Consider the following 26448-nt stretch of genomic DNA (forward strand, 5'->3'; position numbering starts at 1 on the left):
GCTGATGGAACTGCCATTTTGGATCCCGGTGGAGTTTCGATTTTTGATGTCTGGCCGGGAATGAAATTTTCCGGGAAACGCGATGGGGGCGGCACCGGCCACTTGTCATGTCAGCGGTGGCGTGGGCGGATGAGGAGAAGGCTATATCCTTGTTGTTGTCCCGGCTGTTTGTTGGTTGTTTGCTGACTGTTTGCCTTGTGCCGTCGTGTTGGCCAAAAGCGACGATGAGAGCGCCAAAAAAGCGTGTCAAATGAAACTGGAAACTCCCGGGCGTTACACATGGCGGCGGCGGCGGGGGCAGGGAGGAGACTTTAATGCGTGAAGCTCTGCAAACAAAAATTCAAATGTTTACACACACACACACACACAAACACACAGGGGAAGTCAAGGACTCGAAAAGTTCTACGATTTATTCGGTGCAACTCAAATGGGGCTGAGCAAACAGCCGGACTGATTGTTTACCCAATTTATAAACGGATTGGGCTTGCATTCGGGCCAACCTTGGAGACATTTTCACTTGCTCGCACTTGCCGATTTGCACTTGAATTTTCGTTTTCATTGCGTAAAGATGTCAGCGAATCCATTAGATAGGCGTCATTAGTGTGCCATTAGCTGGAATTCATATTCGTTCTTGGCCATTTGAGCGTGTGGACATGCCGGAAGTGCCCGGCGACCTTTTGATTCGAAGCCTAAAAGCCTGGCGGCCGCTGCAATTACCGTTGCGGCTTCGTGGCGAGCCTGCGGTATCCTGTATGCTGTATCCTGTATCCTGCATCCTTCATCAGAGTCACGCAAAAGTTTGTCAAAGCCTGCAAATGGCCTCTAACCACAAAAATTAGCACGTATTCCGAAGCCTAATAGCCATGTAATTGCCTTTGGGGCTTTTCACTTTAAACTTGTCCGACTGGAACTTGGCAATCTAGAAATGTCTAGAATCATATGGGGGCAATGATGTGGGGTGGTGATTTCAGAAATTATTGCCTCATTAATTGGTTGAGTTTTCTAGAAAATATAGATTCAAAAATTATTATTTAGATATTTCTTTATTGAAATCTCAGCCACTCTCTTACTGCACAAGTGGCAAAATTATGGCCATCAGTAGAGAGTATGGCCAAAATATAACTATATGGCCTGCATTTTTCCCAGGAACGATGCCATTGTGTATGGCTCCCGTTCCGCTTGTGGAGTTCTTAATTCTTCCGTTGTGGCCATTGCACAAGTCCTGCTGGCAAGAGGTGTAGTAGGTGCGAAAGGTTTCATCTGGAATGTTGCCATACAGCATCTGTTAAAGGGGCAAACGTTATCAATATAAATTGCATAATTTTTGAAAATAATAACTTGACATTAAGTGTTAAAATTAGCATATCAATGATTATTAACAGACTGGCCTTTTGGGTTATTAATATCAGATAGTTGACTTACCACAGGTACGTCCTGGCAGCCCCGTGAGAAGGACACCACCTTACTCGGGTTGCGCTGAAATAGAAATGGGAATTAAGAGTCCACATTACTAATATCTTGGTAACTGATTGACGACACTATCAACTCTCTCCGGCACAAGGACCTACATATTTGCATTTCTCATCCGCGATTCGGGAATCGAATTTGCATTTGGCCCCGTTTCAGCGGCAAAGTAATTAATGTACAGAGTTGCGGCACCGAAGCAATCTAAGGCCCCAAAGCTAATGCGTAAACAAAGTTCACGCTTGGGACACATAGTGGAGGGAAGTTCCGGCCCGGAGACGGACCAAGTTTTAATTGCATTGCAGTTTGCACAGGCAGTGCGCATAACATACAGAGTTGCCTTGAGATAGGGTAGGTGGACGATAGCTTCTTTGATCCCCCGAAAATTCAATCAGCAAGTTCGGTTGGTCTAATGAGGCACTTGCAAATTCGAACCTCATCCTGGCTATGGAAAGACAGGCTAGAAAGTTGACTTTGTGGGGGATGTAAGCTGGCCTAAGCCTTCTAGCCAAAAGAATGGGATCCTGGCTGTGTGTTTGTGGGTGTCGATGGGTGTCGATGGGTGTCTCTGTATATGCGGCGGTCTTTATACGCCTTTTTGGCTTTCCATTAAATTATGGTAATGGATTTTTTATGCACTTTGTTTTCGCTGGTTTTGCTTATTTTACGCCCGCCGTCTGGTTGGTTTCAGCTTGGCCCTCTTGATTTGAGCCGCTTACTGCTGAAAATTAAAGCCAGAAGTGGTCCCTTAATACGGTGGAAAACGTGCAGGAAAAATAAGCAGGGCTTTTGCATTTGATTGCAGCCCAGAGTCCTCTCGACATAAAACGAGCTCTTTTTTAAATTGAAAAAATTGAATATTTATAATGATTATATAAATGAAAAGGAAACTGGACTATAACTCCCAAAGCAACGCTTAATTTTAGCTTATACCGAAATTGCAAATATACTCAGGTATTCCCATTAGTTCTGAGAGTTAATTAAGAACATGAGTTTTGATTAACCAACATTCCTTCTGTTCTTAAAGGCCTTACACTCCTTGACACTCGCATTGCTCATACGCCGCGTGGGCTGGGCGAGAGCTGCAGCTCTGGATTCAATTAGTCGAAGTAGAGTGCTGGCACGATTTAATGGCTTCTTCCATTTCCTTTTTTTTTTTTTGTTTGCTCGTGTCCTTTACGTGAGAGTCGCTAATTTCAGAAAGAGGCGAAACTTTCGCTATGGCAACATTTAGCCAAACAAAGTTGAGCGATGCATAAAAATCAAGCATTCCATGTGTTACTTTGTTGCCGCAACAGCTGCGCTGCGGCACTGGGTCTGGGTAGTGTGCCTGCAGATGGTTGCCGGCATACGTGAAGAGTTAAACGCTCCGCAATTCCCGTTTTGCCGGCGCTCGGGAACATTTGTGGCACGTTCCACGGGCGTTTTACGACCAGGGGGAAAGTTTTCCCATCTCCAAACTGCTCCCACACTCATGGTGATGGGTGCTTGTGCGGGGCAACAAATTCTCATGTATGCTAAAGTCAAATATGTTTCATTTTTAAAAATATTTTGTAATATATTCCCCTTTAAATATCAGGGTTCAGAGCATAAAAAATTTAATAACTTTGAATTTAGTATTGAAATATAGGTATCATATTTTCCAAAGGGAATCTTAAGCTGCGAAACATAACAACAGTATGCATTTTGTTAAGTCATCATTTAAACCTTAACTGGGTATTTCCAAGGTACCTAGGAACCTTCCCTCTGTTCCAGAACTCACCCTCAGTTCTATCCGCACCGTCTCGCAGTATTTCATGCTGCAGTTGAGCACCTTTAGTGCCCTGGGGTTGTCCACACAGGAGGTATCGTTGTAGCTTTCCAAGTAGCTGCACACATAGCAATCGAGCGCTGCAATATACACGGATTTAATATATTAGAGGATTGAACGAGGTCATGACGTTGCCTTTCGCTTTCGTTTCGCTTCGTTTCGTTGCGTTGCGTTGTTTTCGAATTTAAATTTGATTTTGATGATCATCGTCATGATCGCGTTGTCGCTTTTGTGCTTTTCTTAGAATTTATTAATAGCCACCCGCTAGCGTTAGCTCTGGCAATAACAACAAACACAAGCATCTATAAAAACACAATAATTAATTGAATTAAAGTGAGAATTTTGGCAGCAGACTTTCTGTCTATTTGCCAAGTGGCACGACAACGTCCTCGACATGTATCGCCCCGGCTATATGTAGATATAGCGTATACAACTAATTCTATATTTGATTCAGCCTTTTGTGTAATAACAATGACGTCAATGGCCAGACCGAACGACCGACCAGTGGCCACTGCTGGCCGAGATGTGTAAACGGATTGATGACACGAGACTTTTTGGCCGACCCTCGAGATCGGTCGGTCCCCGGCAGAAGGCATTGAGCAGGCGGCTGAGATCCAACAACAACTCTGTTGCGAAGCGATATCACAGTCCTTCGCTCCCAAACGCGTTCTATTTTTGTTGCGATTCTGCATTATGAGTTCTGCATAAAACTCTGGCCGCATTGATCACTCTTCTTGGCACGCTTCGATGCGGTTCGCGGTATTCGAAAGATAGAATATTATATCATCGTGAACAGTCACAATGGTCTCAGTTCGGCGAAGAAAATTTAAATGATTTTATCTTAGATATTTGCTCTAGATAGGTGTCAAGATATTGTAAAAATCGAGCGATTACTCATGTAAATAAATTTAATTTTGTAAGTGCATCGTTAAGAAAATTTATGCGAAATGGCTACATAATTATAAATAATTTTATATGTAACTTGGCTCAACAATTTTAATGAATGTCATTGTATTACTCATGTAAATAATTATAATTCCTTGGGAGGCGGTTTTTATATAAGGAATTATATGGAGAAGAAAGCTTATAAATTATTTAGGGATTAATAATCTTTTATAAATTTTTATACCCTTGCAGGGTATTATAATTTCAGTCAGAAGTTTGCAACGCAGTGAAGGAGACGTTTCCGACCCTATAAAGTATATATATTCTTGATCAGCATCAACAGGGGAATCTTTCTAGATATGTCAGAAAGAAATCGATTTTTTGGCCATTTTTGCAAAATTTTATAAGGGGTTACATCATTAAAATTTTTGATTTTGATAAAAAATTGAATTTTCAAAATTTTAAAATGAAAAAGTGTGCAGATTTATTAACTGTAGAAAATCTTGCACAGAACAGTTTTCCGATTTAAAATTAATGCTCTTTTGGCCGAGTTATGATATTTTTAATTTAAAAAAAATCAAAAAGTTTTTTAATATAAAAAATCCAATTTTATAATACAAAATAATATTTTTTAAGTCAAGGAATCATTTCCGACCCCATAAACCATATATATTCTTGATCAGCATTAACATGTTCATCTTTCTAGACATGTCCGGAAGAAATCGATTTTTTTGTAATTTTTGCGAAATTTCATAAGGGGTTACATCATTAAACTTAGCAAAATGGCCAAAAATTTTGATTTCTTAAAATTTTAAATTTGGTATGCAGTTTTTTTAAATTAATAAAAACTAACACAAAACTGCTTTCCGAATCGAAATTAATGTATTTTTGGCTTAGTTATGATATATTTTAATTGTTACCTGCAAGGGTATACAAACTTTGGCTGGCCAAAGTTAGTTTCTTTCTTGTTCTTACTATTTTTAACACTTTCTATTTAAACTTTCAGCTGCACTAAAGCAAAAAGACAGTAGGCCATCATGGCGTATGAGTAATATATTCGTAAAATTCTCATTCTAAGAATAAGATCCCTTCTTAAATTCATTCTCCAGTTCGCTCTATTGACACCAGAAGGCAGCTTATGGACCTTTTAGCCTAAATATAACAAAAGTCCTTTGAAATTTACATAAATATACGATTCTATTCTAAAGATAGCCCCATCCTACGGGCCTCCAGCACTCACAATTCAAATCAGTTCGCTGCCCTCTCAGGCTGTTTTCAACACCCCCAATACCACTGTATCTTCATGGAAAAGAACTCGGGTAGTTAGGCACTCGGAGTGGAGATCTCTGAAAAATGATTTGTATCATCTTTTGTGAGGCAATCAATAAATCTGAGTGCGGTCACAAGCGAGTGACGTCGACAGCTGAACTCAACGAAACAGGGCGAAGTGAACCGCACCGAATTGTGCCACGAGAATAGAACCGAAGACACCCAAGTTCTGTGAATCGAATGGGGGTCTATGTCTGCGTCCATGTCAGAAAAATAAGCGGGAAGGAAAATGAGTGCCAAGAACATTTCAAATTCACCTGATTTTTCTCGCTAAATTGCCACTGAGTTATGAGTCGTAGAATGCTAATTTCGCAATAAAACAGCTAATTTAGTTAAGCGGAAAATGACCTGCTAAGCGAACCACCGAGTGATTTTAGGGTGAGGTGTCAAAAAGGACCCGTAGACAAACCATTCGAGAGTCCTGCTGACATTAAGGCGACAGCTACAGCGGCACAGAGACCCGTGAAAAGTACGGCTTTTGACAGCCCGTGTGAGCGCTTCATGGCGCTGACTTCTATTGAGATTCCCCGACGCCAATCCGGAATCGGGCTATTCAAGGGCTGGCACTTGACTGACTCGAGTGGAGTTCGATAGCTGTCCGCTCTGATTGATGCCTGACACACGGCAAACAATGTACGAGCGAGTGCGAGTACGAGTAGTACTCACACCTTATCTAGACTGCAACTCTACCCTGTTTGAGCTGTAATTAAGCGGAAAGCACTCTATAGTTTACTTGTTATTTTTACTTGTTTACAGCCCGACCGCTATGTCCCCGGCTCCCCCATCTTCCGCGACACCAGCAGCCCAACGCCCCACGCCGCCCTCGCGGGGCCTATAACATCGCCGCCGGCCTCCGTCTCCGCCTCCGCTACATCTTCCGCCACCAGCACCAGCACAACAGCCAGTAGCACAGCCAGCAGCACCGGAGCAGGAGGAGCAGACGGATCCAGGAGTCGAGCAGGAGCCAGAGGTAAGTGTATACTGAAGGAAAAAGGATAAGCTTTAATCAAGAAACTAAATTGGTCATTAGCTAAAGCTTGGGGAGTGCATTCTTAAGCAAATATTCAGCAAGGAGAAAGCAAAAAGGGAACACAGATAATTAAGGAAGACAAACACAAAGAATATCTTAAAGAGCGTAATTAATTGTTTGGGAAATGATTTAGTTAACATTCAAGAGCTCTGAATCTATTAGATTATTAAATTTAATTCATTTCCAAGGCTAAAATGGAAAATATTCCACTTTGAAAAACTGAATAATGAAGCAACATATGTCCACTAGGGATTCAGATATCATGAGAAGCTTTTGCGAATGTTCTAGCCTTGGGCTCTGGACATATTTTCGTTTTTTCTGTGTGTAGGATAAGATTTGTGGCCTGATGGCTGATAGTTGACATACTTTTCGCGACATTTGTGTAAATAATGTACAATGGCAACATGCAAATGGCCCCCTGCCCGTATAATTTCCGGCCCTGTCAAACTTGGCGCGAATTCTGGGCCAAAGTCTTGCCGGAGTCGACCTCTTTTTTTGCTACGAGTTCCCTGACCTCCGTCACCGACTGTGTCGCCGCCCATCGACTAAGCTTATGGGGAATCTCTCCCGGATAAATATCAACAACAACAGGAACTAGAACTGAGTGGGTAATGGCAGGGAGTAAGGAGGAAGACCGGGATATTCCGTCGTCCACACAATTAATTGTGGAATGGAATTCGATTATTTGATGATTATTATCTCAGCGCGCTATTTGATTGTGTGCTTTGTTTTTCCACGAAAAGTTCGCCCTGTTTACGTGCGAAAATCTCACTCTCCCCTGTCTGCGGCCAGGGAAAGTCCCCAGTGGACACGCCACTCTTCTGAGCGGGAGCGTAGAACCCCCCTTGGGGGTTGAGTCACTTAATGGCGCAACATGTGAGCCGCAAGCCAATACAATCAACACGAGGTTTTGGGGTTCGACGAGGTGCCCGGTGTCACGCCATAGCTCATTGATTTTATTTGTTGATTTAGGAGCTAACCAGCGAATGTGGTTGGGGCGATAGGGTACGATATTCCAGCCAAGTCAGGCGAGCCGTTTAGTACAATCAAGAATTTCTAGGAAATAATCCAAAGGTGGTTTAAAATTAATTCAATATTTCGCAGAAAACTAGAGCTTTGACTTTGCAATTTGAATAGGAAACCGCAGCTCAAAGGAATGCATTCGAATATAACCCATTTTCATCTCTTTTTCATAATCGACAGCCATGACGGCATCCCTAGCCCATGCCTCACAGGGTAACCACAACAGCAGCACCATCTCCGGTTCTGGCAAGTCCAAGCCACCAGCTGGATACGCGAGCACTCGCTCGGCAGCAATGATGGCCTTGGCACTGGGCCAGCCGTCGGGCAATGGAAGTAACAAGTCACCGCCCGCTCCCCGAGCAGCCTCACCCGCCCAGTCCCAGACCCAAGCCCAGAATGTATCCCAATCGCAGTCCCAATCGCCGCGTCCCGGCAGTAGAAGGGTTTCCAATACCTCCTTGCCCTGCAATGTACCCAAATCGAAGTCTTCAACGCCGACGGCTAGCAGAGCGGCAGCCCAGCTGAATGGCTCTTCGGGCATCTTTTCCGGCGGCAGCAACTCCAGTGGCTCGGACAATGATGGATTCAGTACGTCCGGCTCATCAGCAGCCACGGCTCTCCGAAGGCTTTATTTTAAGAGCGGACGGAGCATCAAGAACAAGATCAATGCCTCGACAAGCTCGGCGTCTCCTCTAAATGGACTGCCCCTGAATCCGGTGTCCAGTGCATACCACAGCTCCATGCACAATGTGACCACAGCGGGCGGAGTGCCCAAGGTAAGGACCTAGAAGTAAGGTTTTCCCATAAGATAGAAAAAGTTATAGATTGAAAGCTTTTCCCTTAAAGAATTTAAATCCCTATCCGACTGCTACTGTACTAAAGTAATGGATTTCCTGTCTTTCTACCAGCTGGTGGTGATGGGCACCTCGTCCGCCTCTATACCGGACACCAACATCAACACGTCCACGGACTCGGCCTGCACGCTCATCACGAATGTGACCCACACGGACACGTCGGAGACGTGCGACTCCTTGGACCTGGGTAAGTCCGTGCATCCTGATTGCTTGATTGATGTCCTCGCGCGGCCGCATTAATTAATCAACTAATCAATCTGACCCGCGCCTTCTGTTGTTTCGGTTTTCTTTACCTTTTTCCAGGTGACAACTCGGGTCCCAGCGAGCCGCTGTTTAGTTCGCTGGAGGAGCCGCTGCTCACCGCCGTCCACATCGATTCGGAGCACGAGGGAGCTGCCAATGGACGCGGCGCCACCGAGCTGGAACTAACGAGCTGCTCGAGGTACCCGCCCAGGCCCGATATAAATCTGCAGGACAGCACCGAGGTACGGGGAGCGGAATTAAATTCCGGATTAAATCCGCTTGGCCGACAACCACTTCCGGCACTGAATCATGCGATTATTTACTGCGTATTGGGACCTGGAGTGGCCCAGGCTGAGGCTGAAGGGCGTCCTAAAATTGTATATTATTGCTTTTTAAAGCCAGATATTTGGGATTGCGTTGCCAAGCTCTCCGGGGGCGGTTCTGGCTGAATTCCGATTTAAATACTTAAAAACTGAGAATTTAATAACAGGCAATTCAGGGTCATCATGTATCAAAATCAAGAACAGCTTTGGACCAATTTCAGTTCTGGGAAGAGTGGAAATTAATGGGAAAACTTTGTTATTTGTGTCAGTGTTTTACTTTTTCAGTAAAGTGTATTTATTTTGTCCAAAGTATTATAAAACATTTCCAGGTATTTTTTGCAGATTTAAAATATGTATTAATGCTTGAATATTATGTTAACTAAAGATATTTATCTTATTTAAGCTGGGAATTAGAATAGTAAACAAAAATTTAAACTTCTTAAAGTATATATTCCATTATTCTGCGGTTTATGTAATAGATTTCTTGAAGTTTTTGAGATTTCCGAAAAACCTAAATATAACAATCAGGAAACTTGGGTTTTAAGAGAACAACCAACCAGCTATTTTTACATTCTCCTTCATCTCCCTTACTTCCTTGCAGAGCCAGGAGTCCTGCCTGTCCATCCTTACCGGCGAACCCACTTCCACCACACCCCTGCTTTCCTCGCAGCGGCGCCATCCAACTGGCAGCGGTCACTCGCCCGGCAGCCAGCGCGAGGAGAAGCGGGAGAGAAAGGAGCGAGAGCCCAGCACGGCTCCACCGCCCACCCGGGCCAGGGAGCACTTCACCTTTGATCCCCCGCAGTCGCCGAAGTCGGCGCGCAGCAGCGAGAAGTCCGCCAGCCACTTTCCTTTCAAGAGCTATGGTAATGAGGCAGGAAGGACAGGAACAGGAACAGCAGCCGGAGTGGGTGGGGAGACAGCAGCTGGAGCCGGAGTCAGAGGAGGAGGAGTTGGACCCGGAGGTGGAGGGAGTGGCAGTGGCGCCGTGGCTGCCAGCGAAGGAGACGAGGAAGATGACGAGCGTAGTGGCGACAGCCTGGGCAATCGCAGCAAGAAGCTGCGTCCTCGGGAGAGGGATCCCAATCACATTTCGCCCAGCGTGTCGCCGTCGCACAGTCGCCGGGCGAGTCCTAAGCGGGAGAAACGTCGGACCGCACCGTCAGCCGCCACGGGGGCCATAGCCAAGGTCAGCTCGGCGCCGCCCACAATGAAGGAGGCCAACTTCTTTGGTGGCTCCGGCGGGAAGCAGAAGCAGCGCCAGTCTCAGAACATGCCGCAGCCCCATCAGCTCTCCCCGTCCGCCCAGCAGCAGCGGAAGTACTCCTCCAGTTCATCGAGTGGCAGCAGTGAACGCTGCCTCAGAGAGGCCACAGGACCTGGGACCATGTTCCCCTTTGACCGGGAGGCACTGGACTACGAGCGCATCCAGCGAGAGTGCTTTGCGCCCAGCTCCACCACGGCCAGTAATAGCAGTGATTCCGAGGCGGAGAACTGTTCCGTGTATGAAAGGAAATCCGGGGCGGACATCTTCCAGCAGTACTCACGGCTGAGCCACCAGGAGCAACTACAACAGCACTATCAGGAGCAGCGTGACTGGGACCGTGAGCGAGACCGTCCGCCGTCGCGCAAGAACTCAAAACGCATCCGGCCGGACTCTGTAATCCACACGACCATACGGGAGAATCAGCAGTATGTGCCGCAGTCGGACGCCTTCTATCCCCAGGCCAAGTCCTCCTCCTCGCCCAGCGATCACTCCTACGCCGAGCTGAACAAGTTCGAGGACATCGCCAGCAAGTTCGAGCAGATCCCGCCCAAGCATGGCTCTGGCTCTGGCTCGAGATCCGGCTCCATGCTGAATCTGCACCATATGATGCCCAGTCCGGGCAGCGAGTCCGCGGTTAGTCCCACGGACTCGACCCGCCGGCGTTCCTTTAAGAGCAAGCAGCGCCAGCAGAAGGAGGAGCACTTTTACATCCAGACGGAGGATCGTACCAGCCAGAGTGGCGGCGGACCCATCAATGTGACCGCCAATCCCCTGGAGGCAGCTGCCGTCTGCAAACAACCACGCGCCACCATCGTGGTCCAGCAAGTGAGTACTACAAATATATATATGTTGTATCTGTAAGATCTAACAATATATAGACTTCCTTGTTGGGGATATTAATTCCTTGTAGAACACTTCCTTAGAAGTGCCGGTTGAGTCGTGCCTTATTGATTTATGGGTAGCATCTATTGATATATGCGTGCCTCTTCTTCTGGATAACGGAAGCTCTCTTTGTCCATCTCTCCAGAACCGCTGTGCTCCCTTATGTGGCCCCCCTACCGCTCCTTATCACTATCCCCATGCTCTCTACTCTTTGTTTGGTGAAGCCCTCGCTCTCTCGCTCTCGCTCTCACTTTCACTGTCACTCTCCCTGCCTCCCACACACCCACTCGAGCGCTCTCTTTCGCGAGCAATTTTCACAGCTAATAAAAAGGGGAGCGCGTCGGCCGATCGCGTCAGTTAGCGAGAGCAATCCGAAAGCAAAACATCGCCATTAAAGCAGCGATATCGCGGAGAATCCACTCAGACATCATCCTGTAGCCAAAGTGTTGTATCTTTGTGTTATTGTTCAGTGCCAACCTGTTTGTGTTCGCTATGTAAACGCTCTGCCCCCCCAAAAGGCAATAGAAACAATTAACCCAAAGGATAGATAGATAATATATCTTCAGTCAAAAGTGACAAGCACAATCCGTTCCGAAGGTCCATCAATCCCCAGTGACGCAGTATATCATGGCGCCCTTCTACAAGCGCATCTGTCGCAGCCTTTCCAAGCGCTACAAGGAGGTAACTATCCATAGTTATAGGCACACAAATCCCTTGACGCGCCCGCTTGATTGATTTTGCTAATGAGCCAACAAATAGCCGGGGGCATCCATAAACCCACCCAGAAACAGTTAGATAAGATACCAGTCCAGCCCAGTTGATGCCGTTGATCCGTTGAACAAGCGATATGCGAGATTTATCGACTCCCGGTGACGTCAATTTGCCCATAAACCTTCTGTCCTTTCCACTCTGCTCCGCTCTGCTTGGGGGCGACGATAGGAGTTATGAATTGACTCCAGGACAGATCGGAATTCGGGTGGGTCTCCTCTTATCAGCCGGCGGACGACACCCACTTGTGAGTGGACGATATTGCGCCACAGTCAACACACTCGAGCTCCAGTGAACGAGTTTTTCCGGCCCACAATGAATTTGCCGTAAATAATTAAAATGTTGCAACTGACAGCGGAATATCGTATGCACTGTGGGGTAGGAGGGGCTAGTCTTTATTATTCCATACATCTCCGCCGGCAGACGACAGGCTGTCAAAATAAACTACCACACAGCCCAGTTGCCCAGTTTATAGAGTCCGAGCAGCGGTCCAGTGCCAGATCGCAGGTTGTTTTCGCCTTATTTATTTACTTGCTCAAATCGGATCATAAAAACATAAAAGCAAAGGCCGCCGCAGCGCCAGTAAGGGGGTGCTAAGGGGCAGGAACTTGTCATATATGTATACGGTATATGTAGATGCTCGAGTATATTTAACGATTTCATTGTAATCGGCAGTGAGTTAGCATTTCATTTCATTCTTCGAACTGTTGCCCATGATGCATAAAGAGCAGGAGAGGCGCCTATATGTACATATTCCGAATCAGATTCAGCCACAGATGCGTATACAGATGCAGATACAAGTACAGATCGGTTATAGATGTTCCTTGCAAAGGCATTTCCTGGTGCACAAACAAAAACGATTCCCGCAACGAAAGAAAAGCAGATACGTATCAATTTTCTTTGATCGTTGAAACTTTGGTTTAATTTCCTCTGTGTTAAATGTTAAATGGGGATGAACAGAAAGTTAAATTCATTCATTTAAAGCTTAAGATCTTCCTTCAAATATGGTTTATTGCGAGAACTAAAACCAAGGAGGCTATTAAATAATATTCAATATATTCTAAACAGTTGAAGGCTGCAATTTGCTATTTACAAACATATTTAAGCCTGCCTAAGCTCATAATTATTATCAAAAAATGTTAAGCTCAAATATTTCTCTAAAATAATAAAATCAATTATCATTTAGCTTTAATTTTGGTTCCCTTTTCCAATAACAATTATTTTTTGCGGCAAACCATTTTAATTTTCCTCCAAAAAACAAGCCTCAATAAATGACGTCCGGAGTGGAGATTTTTTCCAAAGAACCGAGAGCGTGGGCGGCGCATCCAACCTCCTTTATTTAATGCCCCAACCTTCAATCAGGTGTAAAGTGTAGGTAATTGTTTCTCGCGCAGATCGATTGCCCCATAAGTTTTCGGAATCGGAGAGCGTGTGTATGGGCATCGAGACGTATAAATCTACATAAATTGCATGCGTCCCCAGCGATGGCGGGCGATTTATCTACCTGAGCCCCCCACCTTCTTCTTTCACCTGGCCTGCTCACCTTGGTCGCTTCTTTTGCGAATTATTAGAAGGCACGCACTCCGTTCCGAGTGCAGCCTTGGGGTCTGTCTAATCCCCTTCCTCACGCTCCACGTAGCTTCCACCTTCTAAGTAAACATCGACAGAAACGCAAACATGTTTCCAGTTGTTCCCATTGTCGGTCGGTTGTTTCCTATTGATTTTACATTGAGTGGTCAGGCGGCACGGGGGGTGGTGTTTCCTTTGATTGCAAGCAAATGTGCCAGAGAATGCATTTCTCGGCTCGCCTTGGCTGCCATAAACCGTGGCCAAACGCGCTTAAGGTCCATCCGGCACACTGAGTGTGTCCTTGCCGGGTTTTACCTCCTCTCGCCCCCTTGAAAGCAAATGGAAAATCTGCTCAAAGGTAAATGCTAAACGATCTAATCTCAATGAAATGTGAACTGCAAAATCTGCTTGGATTTAAACAAGCTAATTAGCCATTATTTTTATCACAGATTTTGCCATTGTTTGCTGTTCAGCCTTCAAAGGTCAGTTTCCCCAAAACAATTTTGGCACTTTCACTTGGCGCTCGGCGGCCATTCACTCGTTTGTAGTTGGAAATTTGCCGATCATCGATAGATGATAAATGGCCAAAGCGGCTATTGACTCTCTCTGTGGCCAGGGCCACAGAATCCAACGTGGCTAATTATAACGCACAAATGGCCCAAACACTTGCCAGAGTTCACCCGTTTAGGGTTGTGGTCAGGGACTCGATTAGGTTCACCTCAACCTTAGGCACCTTAGGCTAATTGCCCGATTTGAACTCTCTGCCCAGCTGGAGGCTACAGGCAACGCGGCGTATACTTGATAATTATAATTGCCAAGGGGCAATAGGTCGGCAACTTAATTCGGTGGCAGGCACTTGATACCCCACCATTTCGCATTTCGCTTTCCCCTGTGGATGGGCTCCCGCCAGCAGCTGCTCCTCCTTTCGAGGGCACTGTGTCTCTGGGCAGCTTCAGTAGGCCGCTTTTTCCCGAGGCCAATTGCCTTATAAAGTGTCATTAATTAGTTGATTTATGAACTGCCCCACCGCACCTGGGCCCATTTTCCTGCTGTTCCCTCTGCCTTGTTGGTGGATTCATTGACCCCATTCGATTTGGCGAAGGCTGCTCTGCTGCATTTGCTGCCACTGCAGCTGCATTTGCATCTGTATCTGCACTCTCTGCGGCCGAGCCATAAATAAACCTTTGCTATAAATAAACACGTACAAGGCGATATAGATATCCCAGTGCTGTGCTGCTGCGCTCTTGTTATTGTGCATATGCCACACATACCAAAAGTAATCGCGGAAACCATTCCAAGCAGCGCGAATAGTTGGCTTCGGGTTGTTTACCTGGACCTGGACCTGGACCCTAAGATGTTGCACATTGCTCATGGCACCTTGCACTTTTCCTTCAGCTGTTGGACACGTGAACACTTTTAGCCAAAAAAAAATCCCCCCAACAAGAAGAAATGGCCCAAGATGTTTTGCACTTTGTTCTACCGGGAAGAGCAGTCTATCAAACCGCAGACATCTTCATTCCGCCAACATCAAGATTAGTGTGTGTGCGGCGGGAAAATTATTGTGTTTGGAATATCGCAATTTAAACAGCGGCTGCCCCCAGTAATTTTGAACAAACTGCTCTGGGCAGGCCCCCCCCCAAGCAGGTTTCTGCCGAGTTTTCTGAGTACACTTTTTTATTTTTAATATTCGTGCCGCATGAAAATAGCCAGAAAACCTGGCCGCCACCCCGAACCGCTCGCTCCTTTGCCGGATTTCACAGGCGATTGAACACAGAGCGGCGTAAAAATGCAGGAAAAACATGAAAAGTGATTTGCATGTATGGCGCTCGCACGGGGCAGGGTGCGGGTGCGGGTGCTGGATTAATTCCCATACATACTTAGCGAACTAAATGTATTTTTAAACGATGCAAACACCGATGGGCAGGCGAATCGATCGGGTGTGAAATGAGTGCTGGCAGCTTCTGTAATATCAATTATAATTTATGCGGGCATTCCGCATAGCAGAGAGATAGCAACGGCACCTCGGATGCGATTGCATTCGATTGGATTTTCAGTTAGCAGTTTGCATTTTCCCCTAAACGAAACAGAATCTAATTGCATTCCGGGCTGGTCCATTGTTTCTGATTTCCATGGGCAGACTCGGTATGATTGATTCCAATCGATTCCTGACCCACTGCACGTAGGCCAGGCCTTTGACAATCCCATTTGAATTCTGCCCCGGCGGGTGGCTGCTTCTCGCTTTCACTCGATTTTGAGTGCTCAGCATTATTTTTCCGGGAGTGCTAAACATTTTCCTAACACCTCGAGTCGGTTGGCTTTTTAATGGCCCATTCCCATGCGTTTGAATATACAATCGCGCTGCGTAGTTTTTCCAGCACCAAAATGGAATCTCGGAGAATATTCCCTATGAAAGCTGCAAAGAAAACAGGAACAGTTTGACTTTTTTTTGTTATTCAGGGAAATATTTTAAACACTATAAATACAACTTGAAGTTTTAATGGAAATTAACTATTTAGAGAGGGAAACTGTAGCTCTTTTTGGTAAAACCCCAAAAAAATAAGCTGCTTTCTATATATTTTTTAAAGTAATTTGTAGTTCCTTGAAGAGATGTAAAAAACTTTCTTTAAATTCGTATTATCCCTATCTTGCCAGTTAGCCAACCAATTCAGCTAAATGTTCACTTCTCTCTCCCAATTCTCCATCGCTGTTTCTTCTTTTGGGAGCTCTGGCATGTGCTTGGCTACGTTTTTTCCCTCCATTGCAATCTGTTTCTGAAAATAAACTGACAAAAAAAGAACCGACGCACTCGGCGATGCAAGAAAAACTATTTTCGGCGTTTGTGTAATGGGGAAAATGGGAAATGGCAGTCGAGATGAAAAAGAGCAGCGTCATAGCAGCGTGTCCAAAGCAATATTACTCATACGCCGCGTGTAACGCGTCATTGCGTGTGGTGGCAAGGGGATTCTTGGGGGAAACTTTTCTCGCAGCGGGTTTCGTCATCAGTGAAAGTGTCGCATCCCCCGTTCGGCGCCATCGAATTGCTCCCCCGGGTCGGATCAGCCACAAAGTTGCCCGGGTGGCCACTTGAAATATTTGATTCAAATGGTGGGGTCGTCTGTGAAATCGAGTTGAGTATTCATTAGGACCTCCTCACGCACTCTCGCACACATTGGCACATTATTAATTAGCGTTTGTGCGAAATGCAGGCAAAGTTTTTCCCATTTTCCCCGCGCACTGTCATGCCTGCCAATAAAATACACAAATTAATTTCGGCATTTTGCTGAATAAATATATGTGCTCATACAAATGGTGGGTGTACAGGTAGACTTTTTCCAGTGTTTGTGTAATTTATGGCCCGGGTAGAGAGGCCTGCCAACATTGTTGATAATTTAACCTGGCTGGCAGACATTTGTTTTCCGCCAGACAGACAAATTTAAGCTCTGCTTGGCGGGCTTTTCATTTGTGGTTGATAAAATGGAGAGCAAACTTATTTGTTTATTTTGGAAATTAGGAATTCAAATAAATATGGCATAGAAAAATATCTAAAGTTGACTACGTAATAAAATCAAAATTGAACCAAATATCCAAGAGAAATATATGCCTTATAACGGCATAATTTATTTACAAATAACAATCTTCTTTCGAAATAACATTAATTGCTTAGTCGGAAACTTCGATACCCCAATTATTTATAATCCTCTTCCTGAATTTAGTTAATACTTCTGGGGAATTTCCCTAAGACCGCAGTTCGTTACAAGTATCATTAGAGCGTATAAGCTGTTAGCGAGCAAAGTTCTGGCTAATAGTCCTTGCCCCGTTGTTAACCGAAGGCAACGGCGAAATTTATGGGAATTTACCTCGACACGAATGGCGATGTATTTGAATTTGCAACTGCAGACACGCAATGCAGAGGCTCAGGGGCTGTCAGAACACCTGTTCAAGGTGTGTAGATAAAGCAAAAGTTTTCAAAATCGGAGTGGAAGCCCTTGAGGGGTGGCAAATCCTTGGGTGGTGCAAGTGTTTGTGCTGCAAATTCATACTTCCATGGGGGAGAGGGGCAATGAATGAATGAATGAATGAAGTCATCGAGCCATGAATCCTCCTCGGCCGAGTAGTTTCGACTCAACTGCAATTGCAGCAATCCGCTTACCAATCAACGGATACTTCCGACACTCGCACTTTCCTTTTTCCTTGTAATTTTACCTTCCGCTTACTTTTTCTTTTAGCCCTCGTTAAGTCTGGACAACACTGTGGAGACACTGCTGATCAAGAACGAGGGCGACTTCATCAGCGTGGAGCAGGGCAAGGAGCTGGTCGCCCGCAAACGTAATTCCCAGCAGCTGGCCCACGCACCCACTCACCTGCACCACCATCCCAGCACCCACAGCAGCCACTCGCAGCACCATGGCCCCCACAATCATCACCAGCAGCAGGCGCAGCACAAGCGCGACGAGAACATGAGGCAGCTGCTGGATGTGACCAACACGCTCACCATCGAGGAGCTGCGCGACTTTGAGATGCGGTAAGTTTGTCCAGTGTCCCAGCATCCCTGACCTTTGATGGATTACGTTTTATGACCCGGCCTGAGATTTAATTTCCGATTGAACGAATGCCAATCGATTTTCAAGACTCTCGTAAAAATGCTTGGACCAAAGCAATCAAAATTTAAATGTCCAAAAGGGGCAAAGCAAACAAAACCGAAGAAAAAACAAAAAAGAAACAAACAGTAAGGACCGTTTTTATAGCCATCACCTGCCAGGAGTTTTGCATTGCAGCAAACTTTGTGGGGAACAGCAAGGAAGAGTCATCATGAAGCAGGGCTCATAACTTTTCAAATTACTCATACGACCTGTTGCCAAGCACCATTACATATGTGTGTCCATATATACACTTCAGACGAGTTCCGATTCTCAAAGTTTACATGTCCCAGCCAAAAATCCAACGGATAAATAAACATTTTTGACTTGCACGTGGCCGTGCAGTTCCTGCATTTGATTGTCGTTTTGCGAGAAATATTTAAAGTTTTCCCCCCCCACGAGATCGGGTTATAAATGCCATGTCCATTATTTGTCGGGCTACACCAATGGGGCGTTTTAATTATCAATATTTTCCCTTGGCTGTGTTGCTGCGGTCAACTTGGCGCCCCAAGGACACCTGCCCACCCACACTCGTGTCCTTTGGCATTCACAATGGCCAAGGACTGTTGGCAGCAGGTGCTGCACGCAAAATAGTGCAAGCCATACATACATATCTGGATCTCCATTAAACCGCTGTCATCTGCAGTTGTTAATCTCAGCTATTCCTTCCTCTCCTCCACTCTGCCAGAAGACAAAGCTAAAGGGCGGATGATGGATTCAAATTTCTAGAACCCAGCTAACGATGTCCTTTTCCTCCAATTTCAGCTATGGCTCACCACATCACAGTCGCTCGCAGTCGGTGAAGATGCCCGGCAGCAGGGCCTCGGGCAGGCCGAATCAGTTGTGCCTGCCCCAGCAGAGATCCAGGTGCGCTTACCTGGCCACAACACACGTACAATTACTTATCTCCCATCTACCTTTGGTTACAGAGTGGCTTCCATGCCAAACACTGGCGTGGAGGAGGAGTACTACAGGCTGCGCCATTTCTCGATCACCGGCAAGGGTGTGGTCAACCGCGGTGACTCTCTAAAGAGCCGACGCAGTCGTTCTAACAACAGCGTGGCCAGCTCTAATTCCAGTACCGAGCACCTTACGGCACAGCAGCAGCTCTCCGCGCCCACCTCCGTCTCGGCGCGAACCTCGCTGGCCTCCAGCAGGGAGAGCAGCACCTCGAATCCGGGCAATGGTCCCTACAGGTGAGTTGGGCTCTTAACTATTAATGATGTTCTTATCTATAAAATAAAACATTAAAACGTAAAAAATATAAATCAGTTAAAATGACAGCTAAATTAAAACTTGAAATAAAATTGAAGAGAATGACTGTGTTTTATCTAAATACCTTTACTAATTGTTCTCTCCCACTTATTTTCACTCGCATTTCCAGGGTCCTAATGCTGGGTGGTCCTGCGGTTGGCAAGAGCTCCCTGGTCTCACAGTTCATGACGTCGGAGTACCTGCACGCCTACGACACGAGCATCGGTGAGTGTGCACACATTGATGCCGGAGATGCTTGCATCCGGATCCCCGTAACCCGGACCCCTGGTCCAACTCAGCCCCAAATCCCATACCCGAGAGCACTGCATAGCCCCCCTGATTCACCTTGTGTCGTCTTGTCTGTCTGCCCCTCGTCCTGCCAGTGACCGAGTGCTTTGGCTTTCAGTTTATATTATTTCATAACTCATTCGTTGTCGCTGCCCCGCTCGTTCGGTGTTATTCAATCCATTTGGTTTTAGTTCTAGTTCCAGTTTGATTCCGTTGCTCTGTGTCGTCTGTTTGCCCCCCGTATCACATGGCTTTTTATGATCCCCGGTGCTCGGAAAGTTTACATTTTTCGGTTGCTGCTTGTTTTGTTTTTTGAGTTTTATTTTTTCTGTTTCTGAGTTGAGTACTGCCTTCTGTTTGGTTCCATTGGCCTTTGGGCGTTTTATGAGTCTGCCGAGCCATCGCCATCGCCATCGCCACCCCCAATGGGTCAACACATAATATTGGCATAAAGCATAACAAACGCTGCTGCAATGAAAATAAATTCGCCTCATTTTGGGAATTTTTTGCGAATGGAATTGGCCAGGCCAGAACGGGTGCAAGAAAAGACTCAAGTAAACATTTCTATTGGCAAGGAAAGAAGATGAGAGAAAACAAGCACGATTGGCCCTGAAACGAATGGAAAATTTAATAATTTCAAAATTTGTCATCTGCTCGGATGAATATTATGGAAGAATACCAATGTTGACCGATTCCACGTTCCTTAGCAATAACAAATAGTAGAGTCCACGTGTAAATGCTTATCCAACACACACTATACCTCATTCTGAAATCCGCTACTGTACCATATCGTTTTATACATATATATGAAGAAGTGATAATATTTTCTGTTTCTCTCCATTCCGAATGTCAATCAACCAATCATTCAACTCAATGTATCAAACTGACCCTACTCGAAACTCGAACAACAACCAACAACCAACAACAACAACCGAATTAACAACCGACATCTCTGTACATACAACAACCAAACCGAACTCGTAATCCGTAACCGAATCGTGGTCGTAATCAGATCTAGGCAACTGTGATATACGCATTCTAATTGAAAAAGCCGCCGACGGTAAAAGCAACTAGCCACTGAACAATACTAATAATAATAATAATAATAATTATCTTGTTAACTATGCTACTCCCTAATATTTATCCAATATTTCTATACATATAATTGAAACGCTTTTTCAACTCTCCAAAAACTTAACCAAACAACAAACTAGTTAAACACTTAATCTCTCAAGCCACAACTGCATTAGCCCAAGCCCCCCCCCTGACTCACAATTGAGCCCGATTAGACGCTAGACCAGCCCCTGCTCCCCAACACACCTGCCCACCAAATACGCCCCGGAAATTAGAACACATACACACACCCCGTCGACACCCCCAATAGCCCCATATATATACATATATGAGTAATGATATATAGCCTCAATCGATTGTCAAACGATGGAGGCCTTTGTTTCGCTTGTGATTTATGGGCCTCCGCGTAGCGCAGCCTTGAGGACTGCCATTCGATATTATTGAAATGATTATGCACATCACAAACAAATGAATGAAATTTAATTAATGATTTGGTCAAAGGCACCGGGCTTCGGACGATGGCTGCATTTATCGATTGCTACCGGGGGACGAGCTACAAATAATGGCTGGGGCCATACATACTCGTACAAACAGCTCCTATTGAATGTTTTTTAATTAAAAGAAAACAAAAAAAAACACATAAAATGAATAATAATTGAGAGAGCACTCACCAACAGAAACAAAGAGTAGCCCCGAGCACTTCCACGCCACTTTCACCCCCTCGACAGCTACGAGTCTGCATTGCATACCTGTGGGGACAGCTTAATTCACCACAAACTAGCATACATTTTGGGGCGGCATTCCGGGAAAGCCTTCCAGGCCGATCCCTCAGGGATACACCAGCCTGACACACTTGTAAATAGCCCACTTACATGCACACAAACACAGCAGCATACATACCCTACATGCACTTGCACTTTCCCCTTGTTTTCGCACTTCCAAATTTAATGTTGTAAATCATTTCATTGCCTGACATTTAAGTTATCGATCTTGAGCTTCCTACTCGCGCACTCTGTGTTAACCAAGTGCTAATCTAGTCCTTCTCCTTGAATGCAAACAGATGATGAGTCCGGCGAGAAGGCCGTTTCAGTATTACTCAGTGGCGAGGAGTCCGAGCTGATATTCATCGACCATGGATACACCGAGATGACGGTAAGTGTCATAGGAACAATGAAAGCCACTCAGCACAGATATACATACCTCTGGCTGGGTTTTGATTTAAATAAATCGATGGATATGTTAGGGTATAAAACCAGGAATTAGATTAAAGAAATATAATCTACAATTTTAATGAAACCTAAATTTCTATCATATTTTTTAATAAATAATTTACTGAGTTACAAAAGCCATTATTCTTCGTTAACGTCAAAGCCAAACATGTTTTGTTATTGGCTACAAGTATCACCCAAACTTTTTTCATATAGAATTTTTAATATATTTATGAGGACACCGCATAGATGCGAAATATATAGAAATTGCTTTTAAATTACTTTACGAGTAGCCTTCAAAGCCAACTCTAGGTAAAACTCGCGTACTATGGACCCCATTTTAATGGGTTTCTAAAAGCCACATAGTATAGACTTGGTATTTGTTTTTGAATACACCTTTACATATCCATCGAAAGGCCAATGCTTTTATTTTGAAAGCCAAACGTTGAGGCGCACAGGCACACACAGAAGAGTGGGGTGTCCTGCTCATCTGTGCGGCGTCCTGCACTCTATCTGTGACATTTCATAATGCCATTAGCATGCACGGCCATCAACTAGCCCACACCTTGGCCAGCTCTCAACCTCACTCAATGTCACCTCGGTGTCACCTCCATTCACAGCCGGATGAGTGCCTGACCAACTACGATCCGCACGGTTACTGCGTCATCTATTCGGCCGCGGACAGGAGCAGCTTCAGTGTGGCGGAGCAGGTGCTGCAGGTGCTCTGGACCAATCAGAACATCGCCCAGAAGGCAGTCATTCTCGTTTCAAACAAGGCGGACCTGGCCAGGAGCCGGCTGGTCACCTCCGAAGGTAAATGACATGGTATACTATATCATCATGTGGCGGGGGGGGATAAACGCCCCCCTCATTAACACTCGAAAGTGCGCTCGATTGGGTCCGTTAAAAATAGATATCGATATAGTTTGAGTGTGTGAACAGGACCCATGGCCAGGGACAGCTGAAAAGTTTGCCCAAGCGGAAGTCATCCGGCGGTTGGCCTATAAAAACAGATATAGCCGGGCACACAAAACGGAGACTGGAGTGTCGCTTAAGAGGGAGAGGCAGGCTGTACAGTGGGAGTGAAAGCCGCATTCTGCCCAATTGAAGGTCGCCAATTTCGGGGTCTTTTTGTCGACTCAAGTACTTTCACTTGACTTTTATATCGGATTCCCTTTAAGGCGAAGGTAACTCTCGGGCGCTTTCATCTAAGTAATTCAATATTTTCCGTTAAATTACGTTTGTTTTAATGAAAGTGCCAGAGAGGGAGGCTGGCAGGCAGGTGGGTCACTGGAAGGGTTCCTACCCGACAAGCTCTCCCAGAGTAATGGCAGGGAAATTGTTTCAGCGCAAAATTGATTACATTTCGTCCCGTGTGGCATGTGTTCCGCTGTGGGTTTAAGGCCCATAAGCCTATTGCTACAAACAGAGCAGAGCCGAGCCCTCTCTCCATGGTCTACACGCCACAACCCAAGCTCGAATCCCCACTTGATGGGTAGGCGGGTAGGCTTTGCTGTCCACCTAATGCGGCGCCTTAATTTCATAAAGTATTTATAGAATTTTTTATGCCTCCGGCAATAATAAAAAGCGCGCTTAGCCCTGAAATGTCTGGCTAAAAGATATTTTCATAAATCTATACAATGTCACAGCGATTGGGAGAAATACGTGCAGTGTCAGAGGATGTTCTGATGAAGTGAGTGAGTCATACATATTTGGTTGGCATATTGCGTGAACTCCCCGAAAAGCTATTGAAATTTTAATGCTTTTCCCTCGTTGCCATTTTCCACTTGCACCTTTTTACTGTTTGGCATACTTAATGATGTCTGCGCACCGCCATAGTGCCGCACTAATTATTCAATTGGGGTAAATATGGCACCGATGCTGGGCAGTTTTGTTGACTTTTAATTACGATCTAGCCTCAAACGGGGGAATCAGGAGGGATAAGAGCTTAAGTCTTTAAGGCCCTCGAAAGGGGGAGGGGCGAGAGGAGCCTCTATCAAACAGTAATAAAATGGGCATGGGCATGGTAGGGCTTTCGTCACATTGTTAATAAAAATGTGAGCCCGTCATAAAATTTGCAGCAGGAGGGTCGGTCGCACGCATGATGTACCTCCGCATACGGCGAACTTTGATGCTTCTGATTTTACGAGTTGTGTTCACACAACTGTGGACCAGACGTGACGGATGGTGGATCGGGAATCCGAGCCAGAGTCAACCAACGTGTTTAGATACAAATCCGAGTCCGAGTTGAGTTTTATGACCAACTCAGAGTTAACTAAGCGAGGCCATTTGATTTGATTAACTGGGGTGTTGGGTGACCGGCCAGCTAAGCCTGACTGTGATGCCTTTGGCCATAATTTCCACACATTTTCACTTAACCTCTCACTCGCATCTCCTTGCTTGCAGAGGGCAAGGCCATGGCCACCGCCTACGATTGTAAATTCATCGAGACTTCGGTGGGCATAAATCACAACGTGGACGAGCTGCTGGTGGGTCTCTTGTCACAGATACGCCTGAAGCTGGAGAATCCCGAGAAGTCCAGGTGGGTGAACCTTTAAAGCTTTCCCTTTGCTTGAATCTTAACTTACTTCTTTCATTTCCGCAGGGATCTGTTCCGGAAGCGTTCGATTAGAAAGTCGAAGCGCCGCGCCTGTTCGCCCCTGAGTGCCGGCTGCCTCAACGCCAACACCCCGCTGGGTCCGCTGGGGGAAACGGTGGCCACGCCGCCAGGCAGTGCGCAGAGCAGGTGGGTCACCAGCCAAGAAAACTTGCCTGTAATGGTCTGTAAAACTTTCGCTTTTTGCAGCCCCCGCAAGTATCGTGGTTCGCGAACCTCCACCAGCCTGAAGGTCAAGGGCCTGCTGGGACGCGTCTGGACGCGGGACTCCAAGTCCAAGAGCTGCGAAAACCTGCATGTGCTCTAAGCGAGCCCCTACGCAGAGAATCCCTAAAAGTATCCTAAAAACAGTATGCAGATTCTAAGCATAGCAACTATTGCCTAAGTTACAAAAAAAAACAGACTCGACTTCTACCGGGGGTACCGCACTATTCCCAACTGTACATATTGTGTATAATTTTAGTCTTAATTTACGCTAGTCACTCTCGCCCCCAATCACTGTATATAGTTTGTCTAAATATAAAACTATTATTTATAATTGATTTTATGCGTTTATGGTTTTCGTTCTCCTGTAAGCATGAGTTGGGTTTATTTTCGAAGCTCGATTCTGTCTGGGGCGCATTACCCCATCCCATTAGTTATAATTATTCCGATTAAATCTGATTAAAAACAAATTACAAAATTAAACCCAAATTGAGAAGCAATAATTTTTGGAAAAATTACCCTTAACCCTTGTTCGTAGACGAAGAAGTTAAATGAAACCAATTGTACTGATTTTTGAACGTTCGGAATGGAACTTATTGTTAATTATATATGTGTAGTTATATATATATATTTGTAAAGGTAATCGAATTGCATTTTAAAATTACATTAATGTTCATATGATTGTTATTGGATTCATTAATTGGTCGACCTAGAATTTGGCCATAATTGTTAACCTTAATCACATTTTTTTATAATCTATATGCCAGCCCACGCCCATCGTGCACCCACAACTGGCACGCCCTAGGTTTCTCATGTTAGTCGGGACCATTTCAAAATTAATCAAAGATATATAATCAGATATAGGCTGGAGACACTAGGCTTACGCTGGGGCTGCGGCTATATTACTAGTTTTACATTAGTTCAACATGTGATTTACACAAGGTCCACTAAATCGAGAGCAAAGGCAAAACCATTTTGTTATTGTACGTGCTTGCGACCTGCTCTATCAAATATTGAGGTCGGACGGGAAGAAATTTTGAGATTTTTAACTATGAATGTCAACACTAGTAGTCCACCACACCACCCATTCCACTAAACACTAATCTAGATGTCCATTAAATGTATTATAGATGTCCATTAAGTATTATAATCACCGAAAATTGCAGCACAATGGAATTTAATGGAGTGGGTGTTCCGGCAGATATCAAGCCGGGGGCATGCGGCGGAACATTGAAGGAAACCCTAAGCTATACGTGCATCCCTACATATGTGTATTATACCAAATCTATATCGAATAGATCAAAATATATATATATACATAGCTGTAATTTCATTTTTATCCAGAACTCTGTGTATTATTCTCGCTCAACCATCAGTAAATGTGAATTCGAGCCGCTAACTACATACTATATGGGACAGTGATAGATCCACACTCTCGATTTGCACAGATTGTACAACACTTTATATAACGAGAAGCGAAAGTCAGCCATTAATGTAAGAACTGGCCAATTGAATGCATGTTTCAATATTTCTCGCTCCGAAATTATATGTATAATGAGTGTATAATAAATGTGAAAAGTTCAATTTCAAAAGTTTCCTACCGAGTCTTTTATTTCTGGAATGGAATTTCCTTTGTTTTTCTTTTAAATTGTATAAAAATATTTAGTTATCAGTTTTTCAAAATTACCGCCAACTGCGGCCAAGTTGCCAGACTATTGC

The 26448-nt window shown here is 45.0% G+C and overlaps 3 protein-coding genes across 3 annotated transcripts; 2 read left to right on the top strand and 1 right to left on the bottom strand.

Moving 5' to 3' along the window:
* Window positions 1-1032: 1032 nt before the first annotated feature.
* LOC108076787 (uncharacterized) lies at window positions 1033-6071 on the bottom strand. The gene is made up of 4 exons (XM_017169794.3): window positions 5898-6071; window positions 3227-3354; window positions 1423-1476; window positions 1033-1282 (listed from the first exon to the last, which is right to left on the bottom strand). Exons 1-4 carry the CDS (start codon window positions 5989-5991, stop codon window positions 1067-1069), a joined length of 492 nt encoding a protein of 163 aa, XP_017025283.1. The 5' UTR covers window positions 5992-6071; the 3' UTR covers window positions 1033-1066.
* Window positions 6072-6119: 48 nt separating this feature from the next.
* On the top strand, window positions 6120-11089 carry LOC108076573 (platelet binding protein GspB-like). Its single transcript, XM_041776864.1, has 6 exons — window positions 6120-6137; window positions 6245-6458; window positions 7722-8317; window positions 8450-8582; window positions 8699-8880; window positions 9563-11089. Exons 1-6 carry the CDS (start codon window positions 6120-6122, stop codon window positions 11087-11089), a joined length of 2670 nt encoding a protein of 889 aa, XP_041632798.1.
* A 391-nt stretch (window positions 11090-11480) lies between these two features.
* Window positions 11481-26321, top strand: LOC108076786 (uncharacterized). Its single transcript, XM_017169792.2, has 10 exons — window positions 11481-11791; window positions 17674-17969; window positions 18850-18951; window positions 19014-19280; window positions 19469-19563; window positions 21761-21852; window positions 22529-22721; window positions 24315-24450; window positions 24514-24654; window positions 24715-26321. The coding sequence occupies exons 1-10, from the start codon at window positions 11738-11740 to the stop codon at window positions 24830-24832; spliced, it is 1494 nt and encodes a 497-aa protein (XP_017025281.1). The 5' UTR covers window positions 11481-11737; the 3' UTR covers window positions 24833-26321.
* Window positions 26322-26448: the final 127 nt, after the last annotated feature.

Source organism: Drosophila kikkawai, chromosome 2R (assembly GCF_030179895.1).
Source record: "Drosophila kikkawai strain 14028-0561.14 chromosome 2R, DkikHiC1v2, whole genome shotgun sequence".
NCBI classification, from domain to species: domain Eukaryota; kingdom Metazoa; phylum Arthropoda; class Insecta; order Diptera; family Drosophilidae; genus Drosophila; species Drosophila kikkawai.